Source organism: Pseudochaenichthys georgianus, chromosome 18, assembly GCF_902827115.2.
Source record: "Pseudochaenichthys georgianus chromosome 18, fPseGeo1.2, whole genome shotgun sequence".
In the NCBI taxonomy this organism is placed as follows: domain Eukaryota; kingdom Metazoa; phylum Chordata; class Actinopteri; order Perciformes; family Channichthyidae; genus Pseudochaenichthys; species Pseudochaenichthys georgianus.
Window position 1 is genome coordinate 1,031,579 of NC_047520.1, and position 16,852 is coordinate 1,048,430.

The 16,852-nt window shown below is 38.9% G+C and overlaps 1 protein-coding gene across 1 annotated transcript; it reads right to left on the reverse strand.

Moving 5' to 3' along the window:
* Window positions 1-466: 466 nt before the first annotated feature.
* On the reverse strand, window positions 467-14,568 carry LOC117463993 (Fc receptor-like protein 5). The gene is made up of 6 exons (XM_034106523.2): window positions 14,538-14,568; window positions 14,110-14,148; window positions 13,723-13,986; window positions 12,875-13,123; window positions 12,549-12,615; window positions 467-578 (listed from the first exon to the last, which is right to left on the reverse strand). The coding sequence occupies exons 1-6, from the start codon at window positions 14,566-14,568 to the stop codon at window positions 467-469; spliced, it is 762 nt and encodes a 253-aa protein (XP_033962414.2).
* Window positions 14,569-16,852: the final 2,284 nt, after the last annotated feature.

Sequence of the window (16,852 nt, forward strand, 5' to 3'; positions counted from 1 at the left end):
TCCAAGCGGACTAAGCTTTGGGCACATTTGGGCACATTTGGTTCCATCAGTGCCATTTAACCTTTTTCAGGTACCAGACTGTAAAAATCATTGTATAACATTTAATCATCACTATAGGTATTCATTCCATTAAAAAAAAAAAAAATTATTGTAAAAAAAAAAATCATAATTAAGTGTGTGTGTGTCTGTGCGGTGTGTGTGTGGGAAGTTCCCTCTTTGCATGAGATGCATGTTACTTGCACAATACAAATTAGGAAACCTAGGAAATATTTGACTCCAACTGGAGCAGATTTATTTAAAAAAAATTAGCAACACACTATACAAGAAGCATTTTTTGGGTAAAAAAAAAACTTTATACAAACCATGAATGTTACAGTATTACGTAAGTCATGCCATGCCCTGTAACAGTTCTTTTTGGTAGTGAAGCACAGAGGGACCTGACACTTCATGCAGTACACGGGTGTCTTCACCCTTCTGTTGCCAGCATCAGAGCACCTCCTGCAGTACCTCCTGACCTTGGTGGCATCTTCCCCATAATACTCGGGCATCCAGATGCCATATCCTCATCGCCTTCCTCACTGTGAAAACAAATATGGAAAAAACAAATAGATTCATTCTCTGGCTTGTACTTTCAAAAATGTAACTCAAATCAGAAATAATTTCTCTACAACAACAGCAGAACATCAATTTTGAGTGTGTGAAATAACATGATATCACTCAAAATGTATACCGTGTAAATTATGTGAGACGGGGTTCATATAATCTTTTCAATATTTAATAATATTCCGTCTGTCATATATTTATATATGTATATTGTGTATATACATATTATGTATGCATTTGTATATATATATATATAATACGTAATAATTGTAAGTCGCTTTGGATAAAAGCGTCGGCTAAATGAAATGTAATACCGTGTTAAATTCAACATGTATATGTCTTGTTTATTTCAACAACAAGAAACGGCATCCATCTTCTGTGTTTGTTGTTGAGTGTGTGAAAGAACATTATATCACAAGATGGATGCCGTTGTGTTATTGTCACGTGTGTGAAATTACTATAGATGAATACACTCTTACACCAAATAAATAACAAAAAGATAAAAACAGATGAATACTCTTACACCAAATAAATAACAAAAAGATAAAAACAGATGAATTCTCTTACACCAAATAAATAAGTAATAGATACAAACAGAGAGATTACATACCTTTCCAGTGACAGCGGTTCATAATCAGAGTCATTACTGTCCCCTGTATGCGTGACGAGATCACTATCTTCCGACGGAGAGTCCTGAAATACGATGTCCAATGCCTCCTCGACGGACAAAAAAAGTCTTCTTTCTGGCTGCCAGTGTTACAATGAAGACAAAGAACACAAATCCTGCTGTTTCGCTGATCGATCTGCCGTTCTCTGCTCTCCTGTCGCTGCGGGACATGCTGGGACATGCTGTGACATGCTGGGACATGCTATTCTATACTGCGTAAAAAGAATGCATAGGGTGTGCCTAAACCAGCTATACTGCCTTTACTTATACTTACGCAAGATCCTATCTCTGGAACCCATAGGTCGATTTGGGTGATTGACACATTTTTTTAATCGTTAGAGCCAATCGAATCGAGTGGCAGTTTCAAAATACGTAAATACGTTACGCCTGCGGAGGGGGAGCTATGCGTAAACTGCATCTCCCGCAGCTGAAGCCACGGACTGTTAATCGTTGGACCTACTCTTCTGCCGTGAATGAAAGGATTGATTATCAGTAATCATTTTAAAGTGACAAGAGACATTGGATTAACCTTGAGCAGCGTTTTTATTCCTTTGAACACAACTTTTGATCACACAACAGCCAAGGTAAGACCTAATTATTGTCATGGATTTGAAAACTGATATTGTTTACTTGCTATGTTCTGGCTGCTAGCTCGGTTAATGTTGTGCCTGTAGTGATGTGGTGTATACCCATGGAATCTGTGGAATCTCAGCTTTCAGAAAATGAGTTGTTTGTGCAGAAAGTATGAATTATAAATTATCGTTTTGTGAGTTATGAGCAGAAATAGCAATTGCCCGTTTTTGCCATGGGCTCATTTAGAGGCTTCTTGTGAGACTTCTTTTCCGAAAAACTTTTAGATATAGCACTGTTGCTACATATATAGCATTTTCGGACCCGAGCTCGGGTCCGTGGGGCTTAAGAGGTTAAAACCTTATTAGAACCTGTAGGTAATGTTATCCAAAGTTGTGAGAACGTTCCGCGCTAGCTGGGAAGGTCGTATACGACTGATCCCCTGGACTCTTTGGAGGAGGAGGATTCAAGAGGCAGGACAAGTACGGGGGTAATAATTGGAACAGAGTAAACCCGGAGTCAAGAGATTATGAGTGAACGATCGTCTGAGGTGGATCATTCCAGAAGTGGACTGTTCTGCAGATGGTCCAATCCAGTGCTTCCCAAATGACCAGAACCGGTCCAGCAGAGACACTAACTTCAACAGTTTAGTTGCAGGGGCTGATTTCAGTTAACACTACTGACACTGTTTTAAAGTGACAAGCTTATAGTTTTGTTTTTTTTGTACCTCTGATTTGGTGAATATGCCTTTTAAGGGACAATGTCACTAATATATGTGTTTTGTGTAATATGTTACATGTTTGAGTGTAGCAGGGAGTTGTATGGTGTACAAGGCATCATATTGATATAGGAGGGACTACGGCTTGATCTCCCTTATGTTTTCTCTGAACCTATATAGTAGGTGGCTTTTACAGCCGATGGTAAAGCTAAGAGTTTTTCAGTTAACCCTGCTCAAGTTTGGTGTCAGTTGTCTTGGAGGTCAGAATGGTTTATTCAGAGGTACACCATGGTCTGGATTTTTGCGAAATATAGGAGGGGTGAATGAGGAGAAGGTATTGAGGTAGAAAGCTGATGAAGCCATTTCCTGCTGTCATTATATTCTGTTTGCACAGATAATAAATCCTGGTTGGCAAGAAGGAAGTTGTTTGCATTCGATCACGCAACACAACGCAGAGATCACATGTGGCGTCAAACCAGACCGGTTACATGTAGCACCGGCGATTTGTGAGGAGATTCCTCTAGATTCTGTCGGAATTAGACTAAAGCCTTGAGTGAATTGTAGAATGAAAGTTTGAAACTGTTAGATCCCACTGACCATTTACGAGGAAATCCCTAGAGTCTAAATGTTCTCAGACTCTGGGCTTGAATGTGTTTTTAGCACCGGCGATTTATGAGGAGATTCCTCTGAATTCTGTCGGAAGATTATAATGTCACAACTGAATTCGGCAGTTGAAGTTACAATTCAGTGAAATAAATGTTAGACTGAGAATTGAGGTTTCATATTAGAAAAATGACAACAGCATGATATGTTTTGTATGATTGTCATATTCAGTGGCGTTTCTATATGTACAAAAGTGGTGGGGCACAAAAAACTCAGATGTCTATATATAAGCTTCTGCAGAGAGGTTCATGGCTGGTGAGGCACTGGCACTGACTCTTCAGGTTTACAAATATATTAAATCAAAATATAATATTATTTTCAAAAGCTTTTTTTGTCTGATGCTTCAATTACTTTTAAACAGACAGTTCAACAGAAGGATACCCAAAAAAAAGTAATTTTATCATTTAAATATTGAATTGTTCTCTCTTAGTAAGATCCCATTTTCAATAAAATTGCTGTCTTACCTTGACTTGGAGATGAAGTCCATTTGCCTATCCTTCTGGACAAAAATCTCTATTACTTTTTTGTAAAAGTCCTCCTTATCTTCTTGTAGTTTCAAAAGTCTATCATAAATCTAATCTAATCAATAGATTTTTGATTCGAAAAGGATAAAAGTAGGGTAGACATGTGGATATTATCCGGCTGAACAAAACGTACATTTATCTAACAGCTACGTTTCCCACAGATCTTATTTTGAGCTATTTTCTAAAATCCTATGGAGAAATCTCGTTTCTTTTTTGTGGAGGGAAGCCATGCGCAGCTTACTTCCTGGTTTTAGGATGCGTCACTGCAGCTCTCTCTCCTCCTCTTCACACACCACACTTTTCGCGGCACACGTACTTACAGCCAGGGGTTAAATTGGGCCGGGGCTGTCCGGGGCTAAGCACCGGCACATAGGAAAATGCTCTGACGTCATGCCCCACGCATAATTTAACAATGTATGCAGCATGCCTATATCATATGTCTACACAAAAATACATGTTAAAACCTTTCTTTCTATATGTTTAAGGTTCTTAATCATTTGAAAAATCAATAAAACACTCTTTCTAGCTGTAGGGAACATAAATAAGATGACACGACGATGACTTGCACTTTTCAAATTTTTCGCGGGTTTCCCCTTTCTTTCTTTTCTTCAAATCTACTTGGCTGATCGGCGACCACACCGTCTCTTCCGTCAGTCACACAGACAGCCAGCAGAGTGACAGGTGAATCCGGGAAAAAGTGTGGAGAAAATGAGGTAATACGCTGACAGGTTTCTTAACATGAATTCGTCTGATATTCTGGTTTTACGTTCGACTACCATTAAGTTAAATAACGTTTTTTTGTTTTAACTAACTTTTGATCAAATCAAGCGTTTCTTAAGTAAGATACAAAAAGTCCAAAAGATGCTATTTATTTTACATGATACCGGACAATATTACAACCTCATGAAATGTTCTGCTATGTGGGATAACCTCACACAGCTCAAAGTCAAATTTAAGAGCCGGTTTAATAAAATGGACATGTATTGAATAATCCCCATAGGGACAGTGAGGTCTGAGAGCAGCAACAAGAGTGCAACACAGGATAGGACAGGTAAGAGTTCATGCAAGCATCTTTTTCATAAGAATAACAAATTGAAATGTATACACATAAATGATTTGAATGAATCTGAAATAATATGAATGCTTTGCTAAAGTGCGGTTGCGCACATTCGCCGCACATCTTTCAAAGTTTTACGATAGAAATTTGTTTCCATATTCTATAAAGAATTAGTCAAAGGTGGAAAAGGTACACAGATATTTTTCTTATCTCATACCGCTCTGTAAACTCTGTACAAGTAAAAGTCCTGTATTTTTTATTTTACATACATAAGTATAAACAGCAGAATCTAGTACATATTTAAGTAAAGATACTTGTTAGGTGTCAGTTTTTCTATAATAAATATATTATTGAAAAACAACAACTGATAGCTATTTTAACTACTTTTTTACTGAGGAGTCATTTAACCTTTAGCGGTGTTATGTTTTATACATTTATAACGTGTCAATTAACTTCAGTTTTCAAACAAATGCAGCAAAAATTACAATATTTCCATCTAAATTGTAGTAGGAGTATAAAGTAGCTTAAAGTGTATTTTTGTTCAGTACTTGAGTATTTACTCACCACTGAAACTAAGTTGTGAGGAAATGTTAAAGGTCTATCATTTTTAAATAAGATTATGTAAATGAAACATTGTGTTTTGTGTATTACAGGAAGTGGTGACCTACTTAATGAAGACATGCGTTCTTTCCTCCATGCCTCCGTCCTGCTGTGGACCGCTATCATTATTTTCATTTTGGTATTGGCGCTGCTGCTGCTGGGAGTCCATCATATTAAACACAGAGGTACGAAAAAGTAACTACCTGAACACATTGTGTATTTATATACATGCTACTACCTTTATAATAGCTTAATTACTTCTAAATGCAAGGAGTGTTCTCACTTTTGATGTTAAGGAGCATTAAAGTGAGAATTTCTTGAAAGCAAAACATCTATACAGAGATTGTACTTATAATGACAAATTAACAAAACCATTAATTAATTATAAATATTATGTAATATCATAATAAACAATTTTTTCACAAATAACCTTTGAGAATGAATGTAAGTACTTTTTCTTATTTTTTATGTATTTTAATACACATATACTCAAATTAAATTAGAAAAATAAATGTTTATTGAATCATACAATAATCCAATTATGTGGAATAGTATGTATACAAATCAAGAAATATATACAGTTCTGTTTTCCGTCTGTTTGACAATGTTGTACGAACATGCATGAATAATAAATAGTAATTGTTAATATTCCAAACTTTTTTATAATCTTTAAATGCATTTTTCTTCTCCTGTGTTTCCATATTTTTGTTTTTCCATACATAAGTTTCCTCGAAGACACCAACAGCAGATTCACCAAGCCCCGCCGAGGATAATCAATACGGTGGGTCATACATGTTAAAGCTGATCGCCAGATAGTTCGGACCAACATGTGACTGAATGTAGTTTTCATGGGTTTCCAGCCTGTGAAGAGGATCAGAGCGACGTCACGTACGCTCTCGATGCCACAAAACCAAGACATCACCGAGGTTTTACTTTTTTATGATGTACATCTGTACATGTTACTTGTTAGACGCTTTTATCCAAAGAGACTTACATACTCAATACTGTGGGCAATCCACAGAGCAATTTGGGGTTAAGTGTCTTGCCCAGGGACACAACGACATGCTGACTGCAGTGGGGGTTTGAACCTGTGAACCCCTGATACCACCACCAAGGCTCTATCCGCTGCGCCACACGGCTCCCTACTTACATACTATTATAGATACCCTGTTTCTTTATTATGAACCCAGCTTAAAAGAGCATAAATAGTGCTCACTTTGAGAGACAAAGGTTTACTTTGAGTGGCACTTTAAGATCGTTGTCAGGTGTTGAAAGTGACAGTTGAGACGTGTGAATTATTGTAGCTCTCTCAGCGTTTCACACACTGCGTTTTATTTTAGACACTGCAGACGCTGCTGATAATCCGAGCCTCAGCATCGAGACGGACCACAGCCGAAACCCACAAACTGAAGCAGGTAAAGGGGACTTTAATTATTAGTCACGATATATATTTATACTGTGCTTTCTTCAACTCTTGCTCACTGACATTCTGTCCCTGAACCTTCATTTGAACCAGTTCACTCTGCGTTGGTTATAAATGAGACTCCGCGAGCTCACGGCTCGTATTTGATTCACACACAAATAATTCACACTACCAACATCCTTATCAGAGATCTGTAGCTTTCCATTTAGAATAGCTACAGATATCTGAACAGTAGAAGTTATTTTGACCCATTAAAGCAGTGAAAATAATAATCTTTATTTTGTTAGCACCTTACAAATATGTCTTTGTATTTTGAGTCATGTACAGTTAAGAATGACTACATACACTCTTGTAAATGTAAGGAATTGGGGCCAAATTTGAATAGTTTTTGCAATACATCTGAATGATTCTGAGAGAAAAGTCAGAATGTTCAAGCCAAGTGTATTTATTTATTTATAGAGCACCTTTTGACACAAGGCATTCAAAGAGACAAATGAAAAACCTTAAGAGCGATATACAGTAAGTCAGAATATGAATATGACTTTTCCCACAAATTCAGTTTTTTTTGGGTATTTTGACTAAAAAAGTCAAAATACCCAAAAAAAACTGAATTTGTGGGAAAAGTCATATTTTTCAGATTGTTAAAAATGTTAAAGGTCACCTATTATGCAAAATCCTCTTCTTCATGTCTTTTCTACATCAACATGTGTCCCCTCTTCTTCATGTCTCTTCTACATCAACATGTGTCCCCTCTTCTTCATGTCTCTTCTACATCAACATGTGTCCCCTCTTCTTCACGTCTCTTCTACATCAACATGTGTCCCCTCTTCTCCATGTCTCTTCTACATCAACATGTGTCCCCTCTTCTTCACGTCTCTTCTACATCAACATGTGTCCCCTCTTCTTCATGTCTCTTCTACATCAACATGTGTCCCGTCTTCTTCATGTCTCTTCTACATCAACATGTGTCCCGTCTTCTTCATGTCTCTTCTACATCAACATGTGTCCCCTCTTCTCCGTGTCTCTTCTACATCAACATGTGTCCCCTCTTCTTCATGTCTCTCATCAACATGTGTCCCCTCTTCTTCATGTCTCCTCTACATTAACATGTGTCCGCTCTTCTTCATGTCTCTTCTACATCAACACGTGTCCCCTCTTCTCCATGTCTCTTCTACATCAACATGTGTCCGCTCTTCTTCATGTCTCTTCTACATCAACATGTGTCCCCTCTTCTTCATGTCTCTTCTACATCAACATGTGTCCCCTCTTCTTCATGTCTCTTCTACATCAACATGTGTCCCCTCTTCTTCATGTCTCTTCTACATCAACATGTGTCCCCTCTTCTTCATGTCTCTCATCAACATGTGTCCCCTCTTCTTCATATCTCTTCTACATCAACATGTGTCCCCTCTTCATCGTGTCTCTTCTTCATCAACATGTGTCCGCTCTTCTTCATGTCTCTTCTACATCAACATGTGTCCCCTCTTCTTCATGTCTCTTCTACATCAACATGTGTCCCCTCTTCTTCATGTCTCTCTACATCAACATGTGTCCCCTCTTCTTCATGTCTCTCATCAACATGTGTCCCCTCTTCTTCATGTCTCTTCTACATCAACATGTGTCCCCTCTTCTTCATGTCTCTTCTACATCACCATGTGTCCCCTCTTCTTCACGTCTCTTCTACATCAACATGTGTCCCCTCTTCTTCATGTCTCTTCTACATCAACATGTGTCCCCTCTTCTTCATGTCTCTTCTACATCAACATGTGTCCCCTCTTCTTCATGTCTCTTCTTCATCAACATGTGTCCCCTCTTCCTCATGTCTCTTCTACATCACCATGTGTCCCCTCTTCTTCATGTCTCTTCTACATCAACATGTGTCCCCTCTTCTCCATGTCTCTTCTACATCAACATGTGTCCCCTCTTCTTCATGTCTCTCATCAACATGTGTCCCCTCTTCTTCATGTCTCTTCTACATCAACATGTGTCCCCTCTTCATCGTGTCTCTTCTTCATCAACATGTGTCCCCTCTTCTTCATGTCTCTTCTACATCAACATGTGTCCCCTCTTCTTCATGTCTCTTCTACATCAACATGTGTCCCCTCTTCTTCATGTCTCTTCTACATCAACATGTGTCCCCTCTTCTTCATGTCTCTCATCAACATGTGTCCCCTCTTCTTCATGTCTCTTCTACATCAACATGTGTCCCCTCTTCTTCATGTCTCTTCTACATCAACATGTGTCCCCTCTTCTTCATGTCTCTTCTACATCAACATGTGTCCCCTCTTCTTCATGTCTCTCTACATCAACATGTATCCCCTCTTCTTCATGTCTCTTCTACATCACCATGTGTCCCCTCTTCTTCACGTCTCTTCTACATCACCATGTGTCCCCTCTTCTTCATGTCTCTTCTACATCAACATGTGTCCCCTCTGTGGAAAGAGACTCTGAAAGTTTCAGGAGAAAAGATTCTCTCTCTTTTTGATCCATTTCTATAAAAACCTGTCTGAAAATGAGCTGATCAGATTTCGGCCACTTGATGATGTCATAACGATGTGTTGTCTTGTGTAACCATTAGCCAATCAGCAGCCAAGGTACCCCCCCCCTTATCACCTGAATCTCCTCTAGAGCTCCATTGAGTTCTTTGTAACCAAATGTCTCTCAGAGGGGCGTGGGGAGGGGCTCCTTGTTTTCATCTAAAGTAACAGACAGAGAATCAGCACTTTGGAAACAGGGCTGAAACAGAAGGGATTGTGGGTAATGCTGCATCTGTTTGGTGTTTCAGCCAATCAGAGACAGGCTCTGTATATATCTGAGGCCTGTGATATACTGATTGTGGGGGAAACTTCTGTGTAGCAATGCAGGAGGAGTCACCGACTCAAAACGAGACATGGGGAGAGCTGGAGCTTTGATGGCAAACACTGATGGTTTATTTGGAGCTTTGGCCGGAGAATTCACAAAACAAGTCCAAGAGTCAGAGGTTCTGACTTCAACTTAGAGTTGCCACGTCAATTCAGAAGAACTCTACCCCAGACCCGTGTATTTAGCTAGTTCAGAGAGAATAATCAACATGCTGCATAACAAGATAGAATCATAACACCTCTATCAGCTGACGCCAACAGGCAGGAACAGGGAGACAAAACACTGAGAGCACAGCAGCCAAGGTTACAGGTGCGTGTGCTCAGTCAGGACAGTTTGAACTGATAAACTGGGTCACAGTTATGGGCCTTGGAAAATATTTCCCCAACATTGATGAAAAACAGTATAATAGGAGACCTTTAAGCCATTTAGTCGAATAATGATTTGATTTTCTTTAACAATAACAGAATGTTGTTATTATTTTAATTAGATATGTAACATCCTTGTTTTTGTATTTTAATACACAATCAAATCCGGATTGTTAATTTAACACTCTGAGATAAGGACCATATTTTCACTGGCTCAGTGTTAAAATGGACTCTTTAAGTGTTTAATTAACACTTCAGTGTCAATTTTAACACTGAGAGCCAGTGAACATATGTTCCTTATCTCAGAGTGTTAAATTACAGTGTACACACAAACCACATCACCAGGACCGCCTTCTTCCATCTGAAAAACATTGCCCGCCTCCGTCCCTCACTCACCTTCCCGGCTGCTGAAACCCTCATCCACGCATTTGTCACTTCAAGACTGGACTACTGCAACAGCATCCTGTATGGTTCATCATCCAAAATCCTAAATAAACTACAATACATCCAGAACTGCGCTGCCCGCCTCCTCACCCACACCCGCTCCAGAGACCACATCACCCCCGTCCTTCAAAACCTGCACTGGCTCCCTGTCCGTCAACGAATACACTTCAAAATCCTTCTGTTAACACACAAAGCTCTCAATAACCAGGCCCCCCCCTACCTCTCCGACCTGATCCACCACTACACCCCCTCCCGCAGCCTTCGCTCATCAGAAGCGAACCTCCTCTCTATCCCCACACGAACCAAGCTCCGAACCTGGGGCGACAGAGCCTTCTCCATCGCTGCCCCCACCCTCTGGAACTCCCTCCCCCAACACATCAGAGACTGCACTGACCCCCCCACTTTCAAAACACTGACCAAGACACACCTCTTCAGACTGGCTTTTAATCTGTGAATTTTGCTGTGTTGCTGTTTTAATAACTTTTAAATGTTATTTTATCATGTTCTTATACATTTTTAAATTCTATTTTATCATGTTTTATCACCACTGTAAAGCGTCTTTGAGCACCTGGAAAAGCGCTTCGAAATGAAATGTATTATTATTATTATTATTACCACAAAATAACTAAACTCTAGTTATTGTGCACACTTCTAGTTAAAGGTCCTAGTATATTAAGGTAAGCTAATTATATTACTTTAGATTGCTATGAAGGATGCAACATGGTTTGTGTTCTCACCTGTGTGATGCTCAGCCGATCCAGGTGTTTTTGTGGACAGGCAGAAAAACACTGCAGCATAGTAAAGGAAAAACAACATTAAAATCAAACCAGAAACAGAAAAAGATTCAGACATGGCATAACAAGTATGGAAACTCTTTGCTTCCATGCCTCATCAAACATAAAGGGATCTATTAAAGAGGTAGAAAATACATAGATAAAATACAAATAAAATCTATAGGGACGCTGAGTGTTTCCTTGGCCTATTATCAACACCTAAAATCATGAATGTCAAGCAATCTATTTTCCCATTATTCTTATGCTTATTATTATAAGCTAAAGGCAGCTAATAAAGGAACTACAGCACGGTCACATGACTTCACGTCAGCACCGCTAAGCTAAAGGTGGCTAATTTTGGGCTATAAAGGAACTACAGCACGGTCACATGACTTCATGTCACCACCACTAAGCTAAAGGTGGCTAATGTTGGGCTATAAAGGAACTACAGCACGGGCACATGACTTCATGTCACCACCGCTAAGCTAAAGGTGGCTAATGTTGGGCTATAAAGGAACTACATTATGGTCAAATGACTTCACATCAGCACTGCTAAGCTAAAGGTGGCTAATGTTGGGCTATAAAGGAACTACAGCATGGTCACATGACTTCATGTCACCACCGCTAAGCTAAAGGCAGCTAATGTTGGGCTATAAAGGAACTACAGCACGGTCACATGACTTCACATCAGCACCGCTAAGCTAAAGATGGCTAATGTTGGGCTATAAAGGAACTACAGCACGGTTACATGACTTCACATAAGCACTGCTAAGCTAAAGGTGGCTAATGTTGGGCTATAAAGGAACTACAGCACGGTTACATGACTTCACATCAGCACTGCTAAGCTAAAGGTGGCTAATGTTGGGCTATAAAGGAACTACAGCACGGTCACATGACTTCACGTCAGCACTGCTAAGCTAAAGGTGGCTAATGTTGGGCATGATGACGTTGAGACGTCTCATTTAGACACTTGTTAGCAACATCCTTTTTCACCAGTGGGGTGTTTACTGAAGTATTTGATGTGGTAGAACAAAACATTACAATTTCTTCAGCTTGTGTTAACCACAGACCTTATATCAGGCTTACAACCAAATATTCAATTTATTCATTCAAAAAAACTTGAATAGAAGGGAACACGAAGTGCTAAAATGCTGACTCATTTCAGGTTTTTAAGACTCATTCCTGCAGCTCTCCGTCACCTTTAGTAACAGATTGTTGGTGAATTGTATCTGTACCTCTATGCCGATAACTTTTGCAAAATCGATGTATTCCCACGGACAGCAGCAGAACCATCAATGAAACAGAGACAAAGATCCACGGGGAGAGAGTGGAGGAAGAGTCTTTAGCTGAAACGGTAATCACATGTATTTCTTAACATCATTTTAACATGCATCATCAAAGTGATAAACACATTATAAATCAATACGTATAAAACTGTTAAATAATATATAATATGCTGTAATTTTGGTACTTTAAAATGTTTTGATGCCACTACTTTTGTCCTATTACTTGTAGAGAACATTTATTTTAAGTTACGTTTTTGAATGAATGACTTTATTAAAACATGTAATTAAGTTAAATATCAGTTCACAGGTTATGTCTCACCTCTGACAGTCAGCCAGCTCTCTGGTGATTCTCCACCGTCAGAGATGCTGCACTTGTAGAGTCCTTCATCAGATTTAGAAACCCTGTGGATGGTGATGTTTCCTGTAGAGCTGCTCCTGATGAGGCGGCCATCTTTATAGAAGTGAGCTGAGAGGATGGAGGAAGTGGCCGTCTTGTTTCTGCAGCTCAGAGTCATAGATTCTCCCTCCATCACAGGAAGCACAGGACTCTCCAGGATCACAGAGCCAGCTGAACAACATCGGGATCAAACATTCATAGAAACGTTTTAAATCTAGATGAAGGCATTGGGAAGATACTTCAAGGGTTGTTACATGCCCAGAATAATTGAAAATATCAAAATAAACTGAACATATCGTCTGCATAGAGGTTCATAATATGAAACTGTTCCTGATATCATTGCAGCATTGAAGGTTGAGTGTGTCATTTATACAATATTTGTAGAACATTATTAAAATGACATCAGAGACAGAAGAAAACCACAATTTGGTTTAGATTTTAGAAAAAAATATTGATTTGGAATTTTAGTAGGCTATGCTTATTGACTACGCTCAGCTTTGTGCACGCTGTTTGCTTTCATTGCACTTTCTTCATGAATTCTGTTCTTTATTTACAATATTAAGATAGAAAAAATGGTTGTGCTTAAAAAGTATATGTGTATTATATAGTATAACCTTGGCATCATGCACTTTTTTTGTTCTTCGAACAAACATTGTATAGAATCACGTTTATTGCTAAGTTGTTTTCCACATACACGGAATTGTTATTGTTGTCTAATATTTCATAAATACACACAGAAAGAGATTGTTGCTGAGTTATTGTCAACATACCGGTGACAATGACATTCACATAGGTGCTTTTCTTCCCTCCAGCCTCACACCAGTAATCTCCACTGTCCTCTTTATAAGGAGATGTAATGGTGCAATTAGTCTCATTCAATGAACCCCATTCTGAGCCATCACAAGTTTCCTTTCCTGCTTTGTTCCACCGTGAAATGTTCACATCAGTCAAACCATCGAAGCCCACACATCTTAAAGAGACAGGCTCATATTCAAAGACTTGAAGTCTGGATGGTTTGATCCAAACATCTGTATCTGAAACAGATAAATACATTTGTTGTTGATATTAATATATACCATTTTAAATAAAGTTATGACCTTTATTTTTGCATTGTTGCATCTTTTTTTTGCTTTCTTTTTGGTAAACAAGCTTCTTACCAACTTTCTGTTCACAGAGCTGCAGAAATACCGTCATCCCTGCAGAGACAACAGAGACAAACATCACACAGATACTTGTAAATATGTGTATGTATTAGATTATATTACCTTGAGTTTATTGTTTACACGTCTTATCATGAATGAAAACATTTACAAATCTTAAAATTGTAATAATTTGTATTTATTAATATGGAGGTAGATTTGTCTCAATATTATGTGGTTGGACAGATCAATAACCCGTATGTAAATGTACAAATAGAACCTAAACATTATTTTTAAAATAACAAACTATTCATGAAAGATGTGTAAAAAACGTATAAAATCAAGCAATATTGACACAAATCTACCTCCATGTGTTCCTTTAGCTAATATAATCTAGTATCATCTTTGATGTGAAAAACAGCAGATGAGGACGACTCAGTACTCACACAGTGTGATGCAGAGCACTGTGGCCTCCATGGCGTCTGGCTGCTGACTGAGTGAACCTCACACTGAAATATAAAAGAAGAAGAGGGGTGGTCTCTTCCTGTGTGGCTTGTGCCTTGTAGCTCAGACGCGTGTCATGGAAGGAAATACGTGTCAGTGCCGTGGTGGGGTTAATATTAGAGGCTGAGGCCAAAACTCACATGTGAGAATGACCATTTTACATCTTGATGTTTAAAATGTTTAAACAGACAAACAAAAAGCATTATGACATGACAGAAAATTAAAGACACAGAATTAAACATTGTTATGATGCTGTCGTTAAAATATGGAGTACCACAAGGCTCAATTATTGCAAGCACTTTTGATGTTTTCCCTGAGAAACATCCTCGGCAGTTTTGATTTTGTTTTAAATCCCTATTATGCACGTGATACCCACTAAATATATGTGTTCATTCATAATCATAATATTAACAATAACATTAAAAGGCAGTTAGAAAAGGGGATTTTAACCTAAATAACATTCGCTGGCTGCACGTGAGCTGAGGGGCCCGTCTACCTGTTTCTGTCTGTGGGTTCCTCGTGTGGTTTTTATTCTGAAAGTTAAAAAGAAGAAGCGAAAACTGTCAAAAGGGGTTAAAGCTACAAGAGCAAGAACAGTGGCCCCCATGTTGAAGAAAAGTCTGCTAAAAGTGCACTATCTGTTGGTGGCCGCTAAGGGAAATGACCCACATGCAAACAAGCTTGTTACAAATGTTTAATTACAAAAAGCTTAAAGAAAGACAGAGGCTGTAGGAAACGTATACTGATGAGGGGAAGTGGAAACAGGTGAACTGGTGAACCAGGGTCATGTGACTGCACTCTGAGAAGTGAGGAGTTCAACATGGCTCTGAGAGTGTGGAGATATCTGGTCGACAGAGGGAGGAAATACACTGCATCCATTTTTAATTCAAGGTGAACGCTGTAAGGCTTAACATGGGTTGGGTTAGGTTGGGTTGGGTTGGGTTGGCTTCGGTTGGGTTAGGTTGGGTTAGGTTGAGTTAGGTTGGGTTAGGTTGGGTTGGGTTAGGTTGGGTTATGTTAGGTTAGGTGAGGTTAGGTTAGGTCAGGTTAGGTTGGGTTAGGTTGGGTTGGGTTGGGTTAGGTTAGGTTGCAACGGTGTTCAAGGGGAATTTTTCAACACAACTTTGATATTTCTAATACTAATTTCATTGTGTTATGATATCCATTATATTATTGATTTTACAGTACAACAACACATTTCCTTTTTTTGAAATTTCCTTGTCTTTGATGACAACAACTTCGAAAAAAAACACGGAAGAATATTTTCAAAGCCTAAAGCGGCTGGAAATTGTTCTTGTAGATAGAGGTTGATATTTAAAGTAAAACCAGGTTTCGGATGTTGAATGTCCTTTAGGAAACCTCCTCTTGATCTCCACCCTCAGGAGCTGTAGTCGTGCACCATGAAAATTGGTGGTTGTGCTCTCTGTGTGCGCGTGTGTTTCAAATCAAATCAAATCAAGTTTTATTTATAAAGCACATTTAAAAGCGATTTTTGGTCGAGCCAAAGTGCTGTACAGTACATGTAATAAAACACATTACTACAATCACAATAAAAGACAATATATTAGAACAGATATAAAAAACACAGGGAAAAGTCAGGAGTCATGCTCCGCTCTGACTAGAAGGCCAGGGAGAATAAGTGTGTTTTAAGAGTAGATTTAAAAAACCCTAGGGTCTGGGCCGACCTCACATGGAGGGGCAGAGTGTTCTGCAGAAAGGTGTGTGTGATGAGTCCTGTGAGTCAGGTGTGTAGAGCCTCAGCAGCTGCAGCTCGTCCTCCTGCAGAGACTCTTAAATATCCGCCTGTCCAAATCCTGGTTTATAGCGTGTTCTAAATATATATATAAAACCCTGCCATCTTTATTTTTAATCTCTCTTCACCTCAATCTATTTAACTCCCAGATCTATCTGCCAATCAAACACACACACTAAAATAAAGTCTGACAGATGTTATATAACTGAAAGTCCCGCCCCCTGCAGTAAAAGATCAGGCCTGTAATCTTGCTTAATGAAGATGACCTATTCAACAGTTGCCACAATTGTATTAGAATGTATTAATGTATAACCTGAGTGAGTCCAAAGTTCAGATTTGATTAACAGAGACATTCAAGGTGAAACTCTGATAACATCAGGGTGCAAACATTTGAACTGTACTTGAATATATTACACAGTGTTTGCAAAACATTTCGCTTGCTGTTACAGAGAAATGTGCACACTGAGAAAAATGATAAAGAAATGAATTAGGCGTTACTTGTTT

Coding starts and splice junctions, on each gene's coding strand:
- LOC117463993 (XM_034106523.2), bottom strand. CDS start 14,568: ATGGAGGCCACAGTGCTCTGCATCACACTGT. Junction 14,149..14,537: donor AGTGCTCTGCATCACACTGT/GTGAGTACTGAG, acceptor TTGTCTCTGCAG/GGATGACGGTATTTCTGCAG. Junction 13,987..14,109: donor GCTCTGTGAACAGAAAGTTG/GTAAGAAGCTTG, acceptor TATCTGTTTCAG/ATACAGATGTTTGGATCAAA.